General features: G+C 32.8%; 3 protein-coding genes across 3 annotated transcripts; 2 read left to right on the top strand and 1 right to left on the bottom strand.

Annotated features, from left to right (window-relative positions):
* The first annotated feature begins 201 nt into the window (after positions 1-201).
* LOC140060494 (uncharacterized) lies at positions 202-2,955 on the top strand. Its single transcript, XM_072106733.1, has 4 exons — positions 202-605; positions 765-815; positions 1,582-2,361; positions 2,532-2,955. The coding sequence occupies exons 1-4, from the start codon at positions 297-299 to the stop codon at positions 2,595-2,597; spliced, it is 1,206 nt and encodes a 401-aa protein (XP_071962834.1). The 5' UTR covers positions 202-296; the 3' UTR covers positions 2,598-2,955.
* A 101-nt stretch (positions 2,956-3,056) lies between these two features.
* LOC140060495 (uncharacterized) lies at positions 3,057-8,020 on the bottom strand. Its single transcript, XM_072106734.1, has 3 exons — positions 7,846-8,020; positions 6,937-7,515; positions 3,057-4,721 (listed from the first exon to the last, which is right to left on the bottom strand). The coding sequence occupies exons 2-3, from the start codon at positions 7,480-7,482 to the stop codon at positions 4,626-4,628; spliced, it is 642 nt and encodes a 213-aa protein (XP_071962835.1). The 5' UTR covers positions 7,483-7,515; positions 7,846-8,020; the 3' UTR covers positions 3,057-4,625.
* Positions 8,021-8,150: 130 nt separating this feature from the next.
* LOC140060050 (protein farnesyltransferase subunit beta-like) lies at positions 8,151-14,625 on the top strand. Its single transcript, XM_072106097.1, has 12 exons — positions 8,151-8,245; positions 8,849-8,910; positions 9,272-9,436; positions 10,381-10,430; positions 10,583-10,679; positions 10,918-11,001; positions 11,349-11,435; positions 11,695-11,824; positions 11,993-12,167; positions 12,421-12,490; positions 13,341-13,455; positions 14,160-14,625. Exons 1-12 carry the CDS (start codon positions 8,153-8,155, stop codon positions 14,247-14,249), a joined length of 1,218 nt encoding a protein of 405 aa, XP_071962198.1. The 5' UTR covers positions 8,151-8,152; the 3' UTR covers positions 14,250-14,625.
* The last annotated feature ends 1,960 nt before the right edge of the window (positions 14,626-16,585 follow it).

The raw sequence follows: 16,585 nt of genomic DNA, 5'->3' as shown, positions 1-16,585 counted from the left end.
AATAAATGTAAAACAAAATCATTGTGATTATCTATTTATGGCTGCTCTGCTGGAGGAAAGTATTGACCACTCTTCCAACCTTCAATTCAAATTTAATTAGGCTAAATTTACAAAACAAACGTTCTTTCTCTGAGAATAACTTAGTTCTTTGATTAACGCCCTCTATGTTTGGTGGTAAATGAAGGAGGAGGATCTAGTGAGTCATCTTCCACTTTGTGTGTGTTGACATGATCTGAATTCTAATTATTTCTTTTTTTTTCAATTTTTGGTTGATATAGGAACTAAATCGTTGGAAAATGCAAATAGAAAAGATCTGTGATGATTACTTTTCCTCGATCAGTTCTCTTGCCCAAAATATAGTAACAGAAAAGCGAGAAAAGATCGAAGAATACGGGTATGACAGATGGGAAAGGTTGAACCAGGACGAAAAGGACGAACGCCTGAACGACTGGTTTATAGATCCAAAGCTAGCCCTAAAATACCAAATTCAATTGGGTGGTGGTGGTTCAGATGATAGACCGGATGATGTATTAAAATGGCAGGTGAAAACAGGACAGAAAATGGTACATCACACTGATCATGATGGGTCTCAGAGTAAAGGAACAGTAAGTGTTTGTTTTGATTAGGCCTATAGCTAGCCAAACCCAAATGATAATTAATTAGGCCTCTAGGCCCTAGGCCTAATATTTATTACACAGTCAGGATAATACCTAAAATATTGAATTATGTAAAACTAAACAATTTATTTTTATATTTTCTTCCAGATGTTAACGTGGAGAGATGAATTTTCTGCCCCTTTCACGTGGGAAACACCAGTAGGTTGTAGCCAAAAACTTTATAGGCCTAGGCCTATGCATTTAATAAATGCAATGCAAACAGTTGTATTATAATACTTGCTTGATACTTGCTTGATGTTATGGGTCGGTTAGAAAGCTAAATATAGCTTATATGACCCTTCCTGTCTTCTTATAACCAAAATATAGATGTTTAGGGCTCCGGATGTACACACAATGTTCCAAAGTTTTTATATTAATGTGAAAAAGTAAACTTGCAGTCAAGGGACTTCCAATTATCATTGAGGAGTGACTTGAATAGATTTAAATTTGGAGCTTTTACCACATTAGATGGTAAGCTATTATTCCACGAGTCTACAACTGAAGGAAAACTTCCTGGAATTAAGCCTAAACTTGTTTTTATATAACTTGTATAGAGACCTCTAGTTCCATGACAATCAACAAATGTAAAAAACTTCCTGCATTCTATAACGTCAAACCATTTATAATTCTGAAGATTTGGATCATATCCGCTCTTAATCGTCTGTACTCCAGTGTAGGTAAACCCAAAAACTTCAATCTATATGGATAAGCCAAATGTTTTAATTCTGAAAATGACTTGGTAGCTCTTTGTTGAACCGACTCGATTTTCTTAATCAGTCCAATTTGATGAGGTGCCCAGACACAACAGTTAAATTCTAAGATAGGGCGGACTAAAGATTTGTATAGACTAAGAAACATATCCTTATCGTTGTAACAAATGTTAAATGTTAATAATAATGTTTCTATTCTGTTTTTTTCTTTACAGTGCCAGCAAAAAATTCCTCTTCCAAATAAAGAAAACATGGAAACAACATTGCCACGGGAGAATGAATTGCTGGATTCTGGCTGGAAGGAGGAGACAACAATCGATGGCGGATTAGAAGACTCAATATTAACAGACTTTAGCAAAGACTTAACTGTAACTACCACATCAGCATCATCTGCCAATGACTGGACAAACACTAGCTCATGTTCACGAGAAAACCTCATCGATGAATCAAGAAATGTTGCTCCAAGTGCATACCGTGCCCGAAGCGTCCAAGAACATTTAAAATTAGATTTACAATCTTCATCATCTACACCTTCAGATAGAAAACAAAGGAGCCCAAAACGAGAAAAGAAATCGCCAAAATCTTCGAAAAAAGGCAGGAAAGGATCAACATCGCCAAAGCGTGAATCCTCAAAGATTAAAGTTCAACCACAGAAAAAAGACTCTCCTCCATCACCGTTATCGATAGATTTTCCCTCTGTCACAGACTCACTACTGCCTAAAAAAGCTTCCCCCTATCATGGTAACCAAACATGGAATGAGGAACCAAAAATGAGGGTTGTTACCCAGCAACCTACCTCATGGAATGAGAATCCAACATTTCAGGGTAACGCACGTACCAATGGTGTTACGTCTGAGATGAACACACCAGCAGCAAGAGGTCCTGCTCCGCAAAACCTTCCAGTGGCAGAACCTGCGGCAGAACTTGATATGGCAGAGTTTACATTTGACTCTTCGCCACAAGATGATAAACCTCTCAAATTTACAGATTTTGAGGTGAATTCTTTTACTATTCATAATCAATTGTTTGATTTACTTTTAAAATATTCTTACTGATAGTAGTTAAGCTTGTTGAATACCTTCTTCTGTTCCTGAATATTAACCTGTTTCCTTTCTCGATCCAATATTAAGTAAAATAAAAATGTTTATTTATTCATCATTCTCAGGATAATCCAGCCAATGTACCTGCAGAGGCAAGTGGAGATGCTTATAACTTTTTACTAGACTGGTAGAACGGCAGTTGTTATCTGTGGGGAAATTAAACGGGCTAAAAGAACAGTAATCGGCAAATTTGTATGTCTGGAGAAAACAATACAAAACCATCAGGATAATTCTGTGCACATTGTTACAATTAGTAATATCTAACAATTTACAATCTTCTTCACAATCTTAATTTTTATTACAAAATTCAGATAGAATGATATGTTAACATTCAAATCATGTTTACTCAAATGTTTGTCTGTCACTATTTTTGTGTTTAAAATATGCTGATATTTTTAATTTTTATTTATACTTTAGTTTACAAGGTTTAAGTAATTTATTTTTTCAAGCAATATATATCAATATATATCAATCATATATATCAATATATAAAATATATATCAATATATATCAATATATATCAATCATATATATCAATATATATCAATCATATATATCAATATATATCAATATATATTAACCTTAGCATAGAGTATTTATTATTAATATTTATATCAAAATTAATTTTAGTTTAATCTGCATAAATTAAATCAACTCATTGTAAACAAGTGCCAATCATTTTAGAATTAGTAACTACTGTATGACCTTCTCAAAAAATTTTATCTGGTTTCAAATGATATTAAAAAAAATAAATGTTAACTTTTTGGTTAAACCAGTTAACAAGTACTTACTTACTACGTCATTTGCGTGACCAAGGCTACTGAAAGTAGCTGAAACGTAGCAAGCAAGTACTTGTCAACTGGTTTAACCAAAAAGTTAACATTTATTTTTTTAAATAACTATGACCTGTTTACAATAAATTGTATAATACAGTACATTTAATAAAGTACAAATAATAGAAGGACTTTCTATATATTGTACTTTACTCACTAAACTATGAATACCTTAGTAGCACATTACATACATGAAACGATACATGAAAGAGTTGCTTAACATACCTTAACTTATACTGGAAGACACTAAAGGCCAATTTACACAGACGAGTGGTAACGGTAGGCGGAAAAACGCGTAGGTTGTCCTACGTAGAATGTAAAACATTTTCATTACCGTTACGGCTCGTCTGTGTAAATTGGCTTTAACCCTAAAATATTTATGTCTAAAACTGATATACAGTACTCTACATTGAGATATTCCAAATCCCCATCTAGACATAATTTATACAATTGATTATATCAAATCAATACACGATCTGATATGGTAAAATCAATACACGATCTGATATGGTCAAATCAATGCATGATCTGATTGGTTAAATCAATACACAATCTGATATGTTCAAATCAATGCATGATCTGATTGATCAAATCAATAATGATATGATCAAATCAATGTCCATTAATTTCCTCCAGGCGAAGTTTATCTGCATGCACTCGGCCAAACTGTACTTAAAGTTACATATATATTACAAATTCTTAATCTATATTTACAATATATTGTATCTTGAGGACAGATCATCTTCATTCAGACAACATTTACATTTCCCTGATTCAGATATAAATGCTTCAAGACAAGAATATTTAAATTGAAATACAATTTTACTCTCATAGAGTATCAAAACAAAGTTTGTATTTTAAATACTTAAAGCTGGTATTATTGGGGAGAAATTCCCAAATGATCGAAATGGTACTGGGTTTGGTCTACCAGCATTCCAGCTCCCAAAAGTCATCCATTATTTATAGAAGCACTGATATGAAGAAGTCTATCCGTGGTGGCTATAGAGTGGTTCCGGGACATGACTATACTTCATGTACAGTTACTGATGTTGATAGCCTTGTTTGATTTATAACATTTAACAAGTGGGCCCCTAACGAATGTATCAATAGACATAAAAGACAATAAAATGGAAGAGCACAATTTTCAATGCTATCATCAACAAGTTGTCCCACCCTGGTTTGTTCTTGTTGATACCTCTAGAGTGTTTTTTTTTATATTGATAATGATACTATTTCTGTACAAGCGCCACCAGCGGGCATTAATGTACGGCATGATAAAATTGTTCAGTCAAATTAATTACACAGTATCAAATTGACCAATCACCCTTAAAACATCATATCACATGACATAGTGAATGTCAACGGACTTCGCTGGTGGCTGGTTGATAGGAAATCACTCAAATTCACTTTTTTTAACTGAAACTGCAAAAAAAAAAAAAAAAAGAATGGTTCTATTAAATAATGAATTTTTTTTGTAATCAAGAATAACAAGATCATTGTTGTCAGACATAGACCATAATTTTGTATGATATAAAGAAAGACTTATATTTTTAACAAAATAAGTTCTAAATCTATGATTGTATTCATCTGGTTTGTTAACAATGTGTATAAAATTCTTTATATCAAACAAATGAAGAAGTTGTTTGTGAAACCGTCAAGAAGGTATTTATCTATCTTATATATTTTCGTAATTTGTACCATTGGTTTGATATAAAGAATTTTATACATAAGTTCTAAATCCTTTTGTCAAATGCTTACCTGTTAGAAATACTTAACATATGGAAAACCAGAATAAAGGGTCAAGCAGATGACACAGAAAGCATGAATTGTATTATTAGATATCAAGGTTGTATTGAGTTCAGGAAGGAAGGTAGAGAAAGATTATAATGTTGTTTTGTTAGTTCACATTCAGAATATCATTTCATTTTGGGCTACAGAAAGCTTGATTTTGATAGTCATTCCATCAAACAATTTTCTATGGTAAACAAAGTGTAGTTTTGTATGGTTTTGTCTTTTTATCCGGTGACTGTACATTCAACAATTGAAATTGGTTTCATTTTTTAGCAATCTTTTGTTCCCATATCTTTATAGTACAGTGAACAGTTTCAAATTTCAATGTTTTAATCCTCAAAGGAATTATTTTTGTTTAGTATAAATTTCATTTCCTAGAGTGAACAAACACTCATTTATACTAACTTGTTTATTTCCTTCAAAGAAGAAAGTTAAAACATTTCTTATGAGTGGTTTGCTTGTTTTATACTAACTCGTTTATTTTCTTTGAACAAGAAGTTCTCCATGACAGCAGAAAAAAATCATACAGCAATTAAGTTTGCATTAATTTGTTCAACCCTGTCACCATCCGTGGGTTTTTTTATGTTTATTTGTACAGTATTGTATTATATTATCGTGTTTTCAATTGACAAAATAAATGAAAAGAAATGAAACAGTTTTTTGCACCAATAGTGTTTAGCTTGTTTTAAGGTTCAAAGTATAAAAGAACTTTAGATTACAAGGTCAAGATAGAGATCAAGGTCTTGTTTACACAATAAATCTACAATGCAGTTGACCTATGACCCATATCCTACAATGTGTATCAGATTGATTTGGTTTTTGCAGAAATTCATGACAGACACAATCCATCACATAAAAATACAATACAAACATACAAAATATATAAAGTAAAATAAAGATAAAAAAAGTAAAGATAATAATGACAACAAGTATAATAATAATGTGAAACTATGAAACAATGTAAAACTGCTTTCTTAATACTTTAGTATTGATTTCTTAATTAACTACTTATTTGCATAAATAAAATTTAGTAGATGGTAGAATAGAAGTGAAAATGTAACACTGAGGTAGAAAAAAACTCTATACAAGAGAAATGTTAAATTTCTACCAAAATGAGCAGAAAAGTTTAAGCAACAGTAGTATACTGACACTGGGTCATTTTGATGGAAATATTTTTTGTCTGTTATGTCGCTTGTTACAAACGTAAACACAAACAAACCATGAAATGATATCATTGGAAAGACTTATTTGCACAATCACTGCTATTTGATTGATTTATGATTGTGTTTGATAATGTCAATAAATAATGTTTAAACAACACTTAACCAAAATGATTTGAATAGGTTACAAGGTATATGCCCAAACAACACATCATGCTCATGGCAGACCTGCACAAAAACAGGCACTAAACTTTATGTACTTAAAAATATTAACCTTTCACCTATATTGCAGTTTGATTATAAAATATAAAGGAATTGCAAAAATTGTTTAAACATCATTAGATGACAACATAATTTTGAATTGTCTGAGCTGACAAGTTTGAAAAAATAATATATTTATTTTGTTTTTTTATAAGCGAAATCAATATTTTTTTTCAAGTTTTTTTCAGCAAAAGTAAATTAACTTTATGGTCTATTCAACTTTTTTTTAATTTTATTTATTCATTTTTCATGTTTTGTGGGACAATAGAAAAGTTTAGTCATAAAGAGATAAAAATAATTTAGAATTTAAGAGGTTAGAAAGAAATAAAACAAAAACAAATACCAACACTTCTGACAATTCAATTGATTATTATATTTATATACATTCATAGACATTCTTTCAAAATCATTGTTTTTTAACCTACCATCTTTTGTTTGTGTTTCTCATGCTTCAGATTTCTGATAGGACATGACGACTTAGATTCAAGATACTTGCAATAACTGCTTGACCTCGGTGGAGGGTCAATGGTATCTGGCGAGAAAGTAACATGGCGACATCTAGACATACATACTTTTTCTTCTAAATTCTCTCCTTCTGAAATTGTTGTGCTCCTTCGTCGGTGACCGATACGTAGGCATGGATGGACAGACTCTGGTGGGGTCATAGGCCAGACTGGTTCATGTAAAATTGGAGCCGAGCAAGCACCAGAATTGCTTCCAGGTATTGTTATACGGTTGGATGTTGATTCTTCTTTGACGTCGACATCCATTTCTGATGGCTCATCGTCTTCTATTTTGCCACATTTTTCATCATCACTCAGTCCCCCTTCATCAACACTGTCATCTTGTTGACTTTTAGACCTAAAAAAATTTGGTATTATTAAAGATATCTTTGATTTCTTTTTCTTTTTTCCTGGGCTTCCATTGCTGTTCTGATGGTTTACTTCTACTTCTGTGTCAGATAAAGACATATTGCCTTTAGACGTGATCGTACATTAAACAATCTAAAAAAACACAGGAGGAAAAAAGAAAACAATTATAAATAAACCTATATAACAAAAATTGTCTTCAGTTGTACAATACAAATTATTGTAAAACGAAAACAAATGTACATGCATATGTACTAAAATAGACCAGTGTTACAGGTACCTCAATATATAGTATAGAAAGTAGATTATTTCTATACCTTGCTTATCAGTCAGTAGTTGTAATTGTAGTCAGTATCTCTACTACGAGGTACGGGTGGGTCGGGACAATATGCTGGTCGCACGTTTCATTGTTTTGAACAACAGAACCTCCATTCTAAACAATCTTTACTATCACTTAATACTTACCAAATGAAACGTATTTTCGATATGAAATGCCTCGGTTGTTTTATAAGAGTATCAGCCGTAAACAACACGCAATTTCAAGACAAACACCACGTAATTTCTGTTCTCTTTTTCCACAAACACAACAACACGACGTGCTTTTTGACTTGTTTACAAAATTTGAAAAAGGTCACCGTACGCTACCGAGGGACCTTGCATAGGTAATGATATGTAAATTAAAGATGCCCCGCCCCAACATACACACGCGCCACACATCATATCAACAAAACAATAAATATATTGAGGGCGGTATCATAAAAAAAATAACAAGATGGCAGCGCCCAGGTGTATTGAAAACTTTGAGCAAATGAAAAAAGAACGTTCAAAAGCAGATGGTTATCATACTAATTCTAGCTTAGAACAGGTAATGAATAATATAATAATCAAATGAATGTTTATATATGACGTAATCTGTGCAACATGTGTCTTCATACGCCTTTTTTTGGCTAGTAGTAGTAGTACTACTACTAGCCTAGGCTAGGCCTACTAGCTACTAGCTAGGCCTACATTATATAAGTTATAAGGGAGGCTACTTTAGTCTTAGGCAGGGTGTCTGATCATTTCGGCCGCCGGTTATGGAACGCCCAAAATCATGAAACGCCAAAAAAGACAAAATATGTATTTTTCATTTCTGCCGCTAGAATCGTCAATATTGTTAATAACATCTTAATTGTCAAAAATTGAGGCGTGAGTGAGTGAGTGGCCGAGTGGTTAAGACAGTGGAACCGTAATTACGTAGCCATAACATCGGCAGAGGTTCGAGGCTCACTCACTGTAACCCTAGGCAGTAGCCTACTCTACTGAGTAAGCCTAGATAGGTCGATCACATCATTTATGTGATCACCTACTAAACAATGCCACCACTGCACTAGCCTAGTTAGGTAGGGATTACCACCTTTTAACAAATGTATGTTTTCTCCTTGGTTTTGTTACGTTTGTCTTGATTTTAATTTATTTATTATTGCAGGAAAAAGTAGAAGCATCAGTTGGTGAAGTTTATCAAACATTTATATCTGGTTCAAATAAAATGTAAGACAAGGAATTATTTTAAGGATAATTACTGTATAAGTAAAATGTATGACGTTTTTGTAGAAATGTTTGAAACTTAGTAAAATATTGAAGACCTGTATTTTGAAAACCATGTATATACATGGACAACATATTCATATGGAATAGGTGTCATTATGGCCACTTAGCTTATTTACATTTCACATATAATTCATTAATAATTATTCTGTAAACATCAAAAACAACAAAACCAGGTAATAATTTAAAAATATTATTATTTATTATTATCTGAAATGTAGTTGAACAGTACGAATATGAAAAAGTTTCTACAATACACTTGTATATCAATTAATCAATCAATATATCAATCAATGTTTTTCAGACCAAAACTTGAACGTGAAAAGCATCTAGGCTACCTGAACAAGGGATTGAAGCACCTTTCAGAATCTTACGAGTGCCTGGATGCTAGCAAACCTTGGCTCTGTTACTGGATCTTACACAGCTTAGAACTTCTAGGAGAGAAGATTTCAGAAGAATATGCATCGCAGTAAGTATAAAACTACCAATAAATAAGAAATGGTGAGAGGGGAAAACAATTTTTTTTAGGCTGTAGTTTTAAACCTGACTTAATTGGTTGGATATTTTGCCATACTCTGACTCGTGGGACTGAAACCCACAACCTCCAGATAACTAGCCTAGCGAGTGTTCTCAATGTAAAAGTATAAAGTACAAAAAGAGTAGGGCAAAACATCTGACCAATTATTCAACAGTCTGATGCAAAGCTACTCCACAGTAGTTACAAACCTGAATTAGTTAAGCGTGGTTCCCACTACTAGTGACGCAACACAAGGACGTAACGCAACGCAAGTGAATTGACCAATCACAAGCGATGGCTTATTCACTTGTGATTGCTAACTGTCTATAACTTCGCTTGTCATTGGTTAAAACGATTGCGTTACGTTTACGTCCTTGCGTTACGTTCTAGTGGGAACCAAGCTTTATCCATCTGATAACAGAATAAAAGATATAGAATATATAGATACTGTATCATAAGCAAGCCTGAAACCAGCTCACTTAACCATAGGAACGAATTAGTCAGTGCATGTAGACATAGGAGAAAGTTTCTATTAAGGTATCAGTAATTTAGATAATAAGAATTTGGTTAACAATAGACTGTCCAGGAAATAGAGATGTGTTGTACTTGCTAATTAGCATACTATTGTTCACATAAACAGTTTGCCTTACAACTTCATTATAGCTTTTTGTATTCACAAGTGACTATCATTCAGAGCCAAGCACCTGAAGATTGAGTTCATACTCATGAAACAGCCTGTAGTGCAATAAAATGTTCAGTTGTTAATTTACTAGCGTCTTTATCATTTATTTATATGAGATACTGTATATTTTTATGTATTTTCTTTTCATTTTAATTTATCTAATGTTAAATTTTTCCTTTTGTTCTTGAACCGAATATTGTTTTGTATTTTGTAGAGTAGCACAATTTATTGGAAAATGTCAACATCCAGGTGGTGGTTTTGGAGGTATCATCAAAGTTTATCTACTCAATTTCATTTTGTGAAATAACTTATTTTAACTTATGAATCTTATTTTTAACACATCTTCTGAACATTTGTTACCAGCCATTCATTTTAGGATAAATCTTATCACATGTTATTTGAATATTAAATTACAGGTGGACCTGGCCAATATGCGCATTTAGCAACCACATATGCTGCTGTCTTGGCACTTTCTACAATAGGAACAAAAGAAGCATATTCTGTAGTCAATAGGTGAGAATGTTGACAAAAACATATTGACAAAACCCTTATAAAATAAAACAGTATCCACAGATAATTAAAACATATATACTGCACATATACTGCACATATACTGCATAGATACTGCACATATACTGCATAGATACTGCACATATACTGCACATATACTGCACATATACTGCAAATTGTAAATACAACTTAAACAAACTATAATAGGTTATTCAGTACTTTGTTCTTTTTTTAATTTTAGGGAAAAGTTAGCAGGTTTTTTGATGAGAATGAGGTCAGCAGATGGTGGCTTTATTATGCATGAAGGAGGAGAAATTGATGTCAGGTAAAATCACAACACATTTGAGACTGACTTACAGACTGCTGAGGAGGAGGAGGGGGAACAATTCATTGTATTTCCATTTAAAATATAATATATTGAAATAAATTTTGATGGAGGAGATACAAAAATTCCTAAAAAAAATGCTGCACCTCCTACAAAAAAAATACATGTAGAGTCAAAGAAGTATGGGTCTTTAAAGGATAATCTATGCAAGCTGATATTATGAATTATTAGACTGGTATTTCTTATAATAATCTTCTAATAAAAAAATGAACTAAATGTTGAATCAACCTTGTATTTCCAAATTGAAATTGATTTTCATTATACGATTTTGTCCCTATTTTTTTCAGAGGTGCTTATTGTGCAGCTGTTGCAGCAAGGCTAACAAATGTTGCTACATCTGAGATGTTTGAGGGCACACCAGAATGGATTGCAAGGTGAAATCAATTGTATATACCATATATATAATATATTGGGGACACCTTCGGGATGTAAATCTCCTTTTAGGAATTTAGAGGGCTATCCCTGGTACCATACAAATGATTGAGTTTGTTTGTTATTATCTGTGTTTGTTTTCGTATGTATGGTATTAACATTTATCAAATCAAAATTGCCTAGTAAAATCTGGAGTTTGTCTAGGTAATGTAAAAGGTTATACTACTTACATTATGTGGTTTCTGAAATTGTATATTTCAGTTGTCAGACATATGAGGGCGGTTTTGCCGGCGTTCCTGGTATGGAAGCCCATGGTGGTTATACATTCTGTGCGGTGGCAGCATTGGTGCTAATGGGACATGATAGATTGTGTGATGTTGAAGCTCTAGTTGTAAGTATACAAGGCATGCCAATTTTTATTTTAGTAATGTGACCGAAATACTGATGACCAGGTGAAATTGTGATGAAAACTAAAACGTAACATGTTTAATGTTTTATTAATATATAATAGTTTTATGGTATGTTTATATTATGATTAAATTAAATTATTTTTTTGCAGAGATGGTTGTCCAATCGACAAATGAGTTTTGAAGGCGGTTTCCAAGGAAGAACAAATAAACACGTTGATGGTTGTTATTCATTGTGGCAAGGGGGTGTTTTTCCTTTAGTGCATAAAATACTAAATGGACATGGGGACAATGCTGTTAGCACACGATGCTGGATGTTTGATCAAAGTAAGCTTACAACATACACAAACATACACAGTCATTGACAACTAAATGTGTTGAAATGTCTAAAGCTCTGTTTACACTGTCAAACTTTATGTAACAAAAAATGTGATGTGCCCATATATATAATCATATCACTACCATCACATCACATTTTTTTTGTAAAAATAGTTTGATAGTGTTAGACAGAGCCTAAAACAATTATACATGGTAATGCCTATTAATAAATTCTTTTTCAAATATATTTGTTTTTTTCTAGATGCTCTTCAAGAGTACATACTTATATGTTGCCAGAATGTTCATGGTGGCTTAGTTGACAAGCCAGGAAAGTAAGAACCAGTTTCTTCTAAGCACTGTATAAAATGTTTTGTTTTTAAATACATATAAAAAAACTCTGATACACACCACACTGAAGTACTCTGAATGCTAAGCATGGTTGGTTGTGGTTTGAATGTAAAAATACACATGAAAAACCTTGTCACTGAAAATAGTAAAAAAATAAACATTATTATTATTATAAGTGAAATGCTATGTACTTGTGATTAAAATGCCATAATTAAAGGCTAGATATTGGATATATAGGAATCCGATCTTATAATTACATCCATGTGTGTATTACATATTGTCATCTGGTGTGATATCAATGACATTTAGACATATTTTCAAATTTATATCTATTAATAAACTAATATCCAAACATCTAATATCTGCCTCAGACGTATTGGCTTATGCCTTTCCTCTGGTCAAGGTGGGCACTGGACTGGAGAAGTCCTTGATCAATGTTAGGACCAATCAAGGTGCTTTAAACCGTCGTGGCTTTGTTTGTATCAAACCTGTTAATGGCGGTAATCTCTGTTGGTTTCCATTGAATAAAATATAAGAATGTTAAAATAAATTGTTATGGCTTAAAGTATAATGTATATGACCAAATATAAGCCCATGTTTGAATATAATCCCACTCCCTAATTGATGCTAAATTTCATTGTTAAGTTATCCCAGTATAATCCAACCCTCTCAGTTTTACTAACTTTCATACCAAAGTCCCTTGGGATTTTACTCGTTAGGATATACTCTATGATATGTTATCTTATAGAAGCAAACTGACATTTTAATGATTGATATTTTATAAACTTTTAAACTGTATGTTATTTTTTACATTAATGATTGATATTGTTGCAGACCCCGTGATTTCTACCACACCTGTTACTGTCTCAGTGGCTTATCTGTTGCCCAGCATTTTGCTGGTGGTAACTTAGCAACAACAAGCGTTTTGGGAGACTGTTCCAATGAACTGGTATGTTATGATATATAGTTTAAAACAATGTTGAGTTACCGTAGTGAAGATAAACAGGTTCCAAAATGATTATTATTTACTGAATTACAACTTAATATTTCAAATTTTGTAGTAGATCTTGCTGCAATAATTCTGACATCTGAAATTAAGAAAGATGAATCAATGTATGGTTTCTGATGACAATTGATAAATAATAATAATAACTAAATTCAGCAAAAAAAATAAAATGCCATTATTATCTAAAATGATGATGAAATGCATAGTTACTGAAGATTGTTATCTGCTGCCACCAAACACCTGAGTGATAGTGTTTCCTTCTAAATACAGTATTGATTCATGTTGAGTAATGCTCTAGTGTGTTAATACGAAGCAAATTAAAACACAATTGGTTTACAGTCAGTAAAGCACCATAGGCTACCATTGACTGTCTACTGGTTGTTAGGCTTAGGCTTACTGAGTTGTTTGTAGTACGGATTAATTTCTATCAATATCTATTATTCATTTCAGAGAAGCATTCATTGATTGAAAGCCACAATAGAATGTAAAAGACAAGACTTTCCCAAATTCTAATTCAGGAGATTAGCATAATGTGCACGTTGAACAAATGTATTTGAAAATGTCTCTATACAGTAGATTATTTGGGTTCATGTGCAATGTAATTATATAAATCTAATAACATATACATTACAATTGTTTACTTTCAGATGCCAGTTCATCCCGTCTATAACATCGGAGTTGATTGTGCTTTCCAAGCTAGTAAATACTTTAGTACACTTTCAGTTCCAAAATTATAATATTTGTAGAGTTTCAAATATACTTCAGAAGCCTATTCAGAGAAAAAGGCATTTTGTATGATAGAAATTCATATTTCAGTCATGGTTGGAATTGAATAAACTACAGATATATGGAGATATGGGGTGGGGGGGGGGGAATAAAGAGTAAGAAAGGTATACGGAGGGGTGGGGTTATAGTTTGTGGGGTGCTATTAATTGCCCATATCTTCCACTGAAATTTGAAAAGAGTAGGATCAAAAGAGTATAAAAGTGTCCATTTTAAAGAAAGTGCAGCCAGTTTAGTAATGTAGTTAATTAGCTTAATGTTGTATCAATCAATGGTTACATAACACATATAAATATGATTAAATGTGAGAAAGTCTATTAATGTTTTGTATGTTATTGGTGTGTGTTAGTACTTAATTTATATTATATTGTGGGTGTAACGCTCGTAGCGTCGTATGTAAATCGGTATACAAAAAAACATCCAACCAGGAACTTCACAATTGATTTATTTTGGTTCAAACTGAAAATGTAACAAAATAATACAGTAAAGAACTAAAATGTATTCAGGTTAAATTAACAAAATGTACAAATATGGTATTAAACTAAACTAAAGAGAGTAATCAAAGGAAGCAAATAACTTACATCACTGGCCTGTCACTGGCCTGTCTGGTGTATTACAAAGGTGTGCATAGGATTACCGCTCACGAATGAAAAGAACGACAAGCGCAACACAATAAAAGGGAATAATAGAAACAAACGAACGGGAAATTTACATATTATGACAGGTGCAGTTTAACATAGCAGAAATAAAGTGTGTGTGTGTGTGTGTGGGTATGTGTGTGTGTGGGTATGGATGTGTGGGTGGGTGTGGGTATGGGTGTGTGTGGGTATGTGTGTGTGTGTGTGGGTATGGATGGGTGTGTGGGTATGTGTGTGTGTGGGTGGGTGTGTGGGTGTGTGTGGGTATGTGTGGGTGTGGGTATGTGTGTGTGTGGGTGGGTGTGGGTGTGGATGTCAATTAAGAAACAACAAAGATAAACTAAATAGATAGAAAGAAAGAAAGTCCCTATTCTTTATGAGAATGAGGGGCAGGGGGGTCAATTAGCCTCAACCTATTTCCTCCAACTGCCTGTTCATGCACCAAGAGGATATTACTTTAAAAAAATGCTATTGAGGACATAAAGTAGGAACAATTTAAAGGTTACAATTCTGAAATAAACTACAACATATACAGTTGTGAACGTGGATAAGCAGTTATCAATCTTATAATTTTCTTAACATCTGTTTGATATATCTTGAATAATTTGAACATATTTGTTGTCAATACCATGATCAACCAGAATGATTTCTCATTAATATGCTAATTCACCGCAATGGAAACCAAATATTAAATCATCTATTTTACCTAATAGGAAAAAAGCATTTTTGACCTTTGAAACCTTAGATATTAATATTATGAAGATTGTGTGAATGTGTCAATGACGTCAAATGAGAAGGGTGTCAGTTTAAGATGGTGAAGTGGTTGCGAGAAGGACCAAGTCTATAAAATCCTTCTAGCTACAAATAATTGAATTGTGAGATGCAATTGCTCTAGGTCTGTCTGCCATTAGCCATCATAATTATCTGTTGCTTGCTCTCTCTCTCTCCAGTAGCTCCACCTCCTGATGTTTTACTTCCTTTTCTTCAAGTCATTTTATCAAGCTTGACATCCATAACAACCTTCTTCTTCTGTACTCGACATTCTCAATACGGGTATTTTCTGTTAATGTACCCAAGCAACCGATTTGCTCATACATTACTAAAATGTTTCTTGTAGGTAGTAAGGAGTGGAAAAAGAGGTCAAATTACTTGCTATTATGCAGAACAAATCGGTGCCTCTGACGTGCCATTTGAACATCTGTAACCCGATCCCAGTTCATTGTTCACACAAAACACTGGGTCACGGTCACAGTACAGTATTGATTATAAAATAATACATGAAATATTATACAAGATTTTAATTAATTGAATTACAAGATGAGAAACTTATTAACATGATTCAATCAACTAAAAAGCTGGTGCATTGGGTTACAAATGACCTTCTACTATATTGTAACTACTGTACCATGTAAACATCTCATAATTATGAATGTCTTTTTATGTTTGTTGTGGTAGCAACAAGATAATGTATATTTTGTTGACAGCATTACGAACCCGGGTTCATAATGTTGTCAACAAAATATAAAATAGATATTTATCTGGTGATAACAAGTAAAATATTCTCATAAGGTATAACTTGTTATTCGAAATACCTAAATAGTGTTGGAAGAAAATACAATGCAAGTTATGAGTTGGATCTAATAGGTTAACAC

The sequence above is a fragment of the Antedon mediterranea genome, chromosome 10 (genome assembly GCF_964355755.1).
Source record: "Antedon mediterranea chromosome 10, ecAntMedi1.1, whole genome shotgun sequence".
NCBI classification, from domain to species: Eukaryota; Metazoa; Echinodermata; class Crinoidea; order Comatulida; family Antedonidae; genus Antedon; species Antedon mediterranea.
This window is presented reverse-complemented; position numbering and strand designations above follow the sequence as displayed.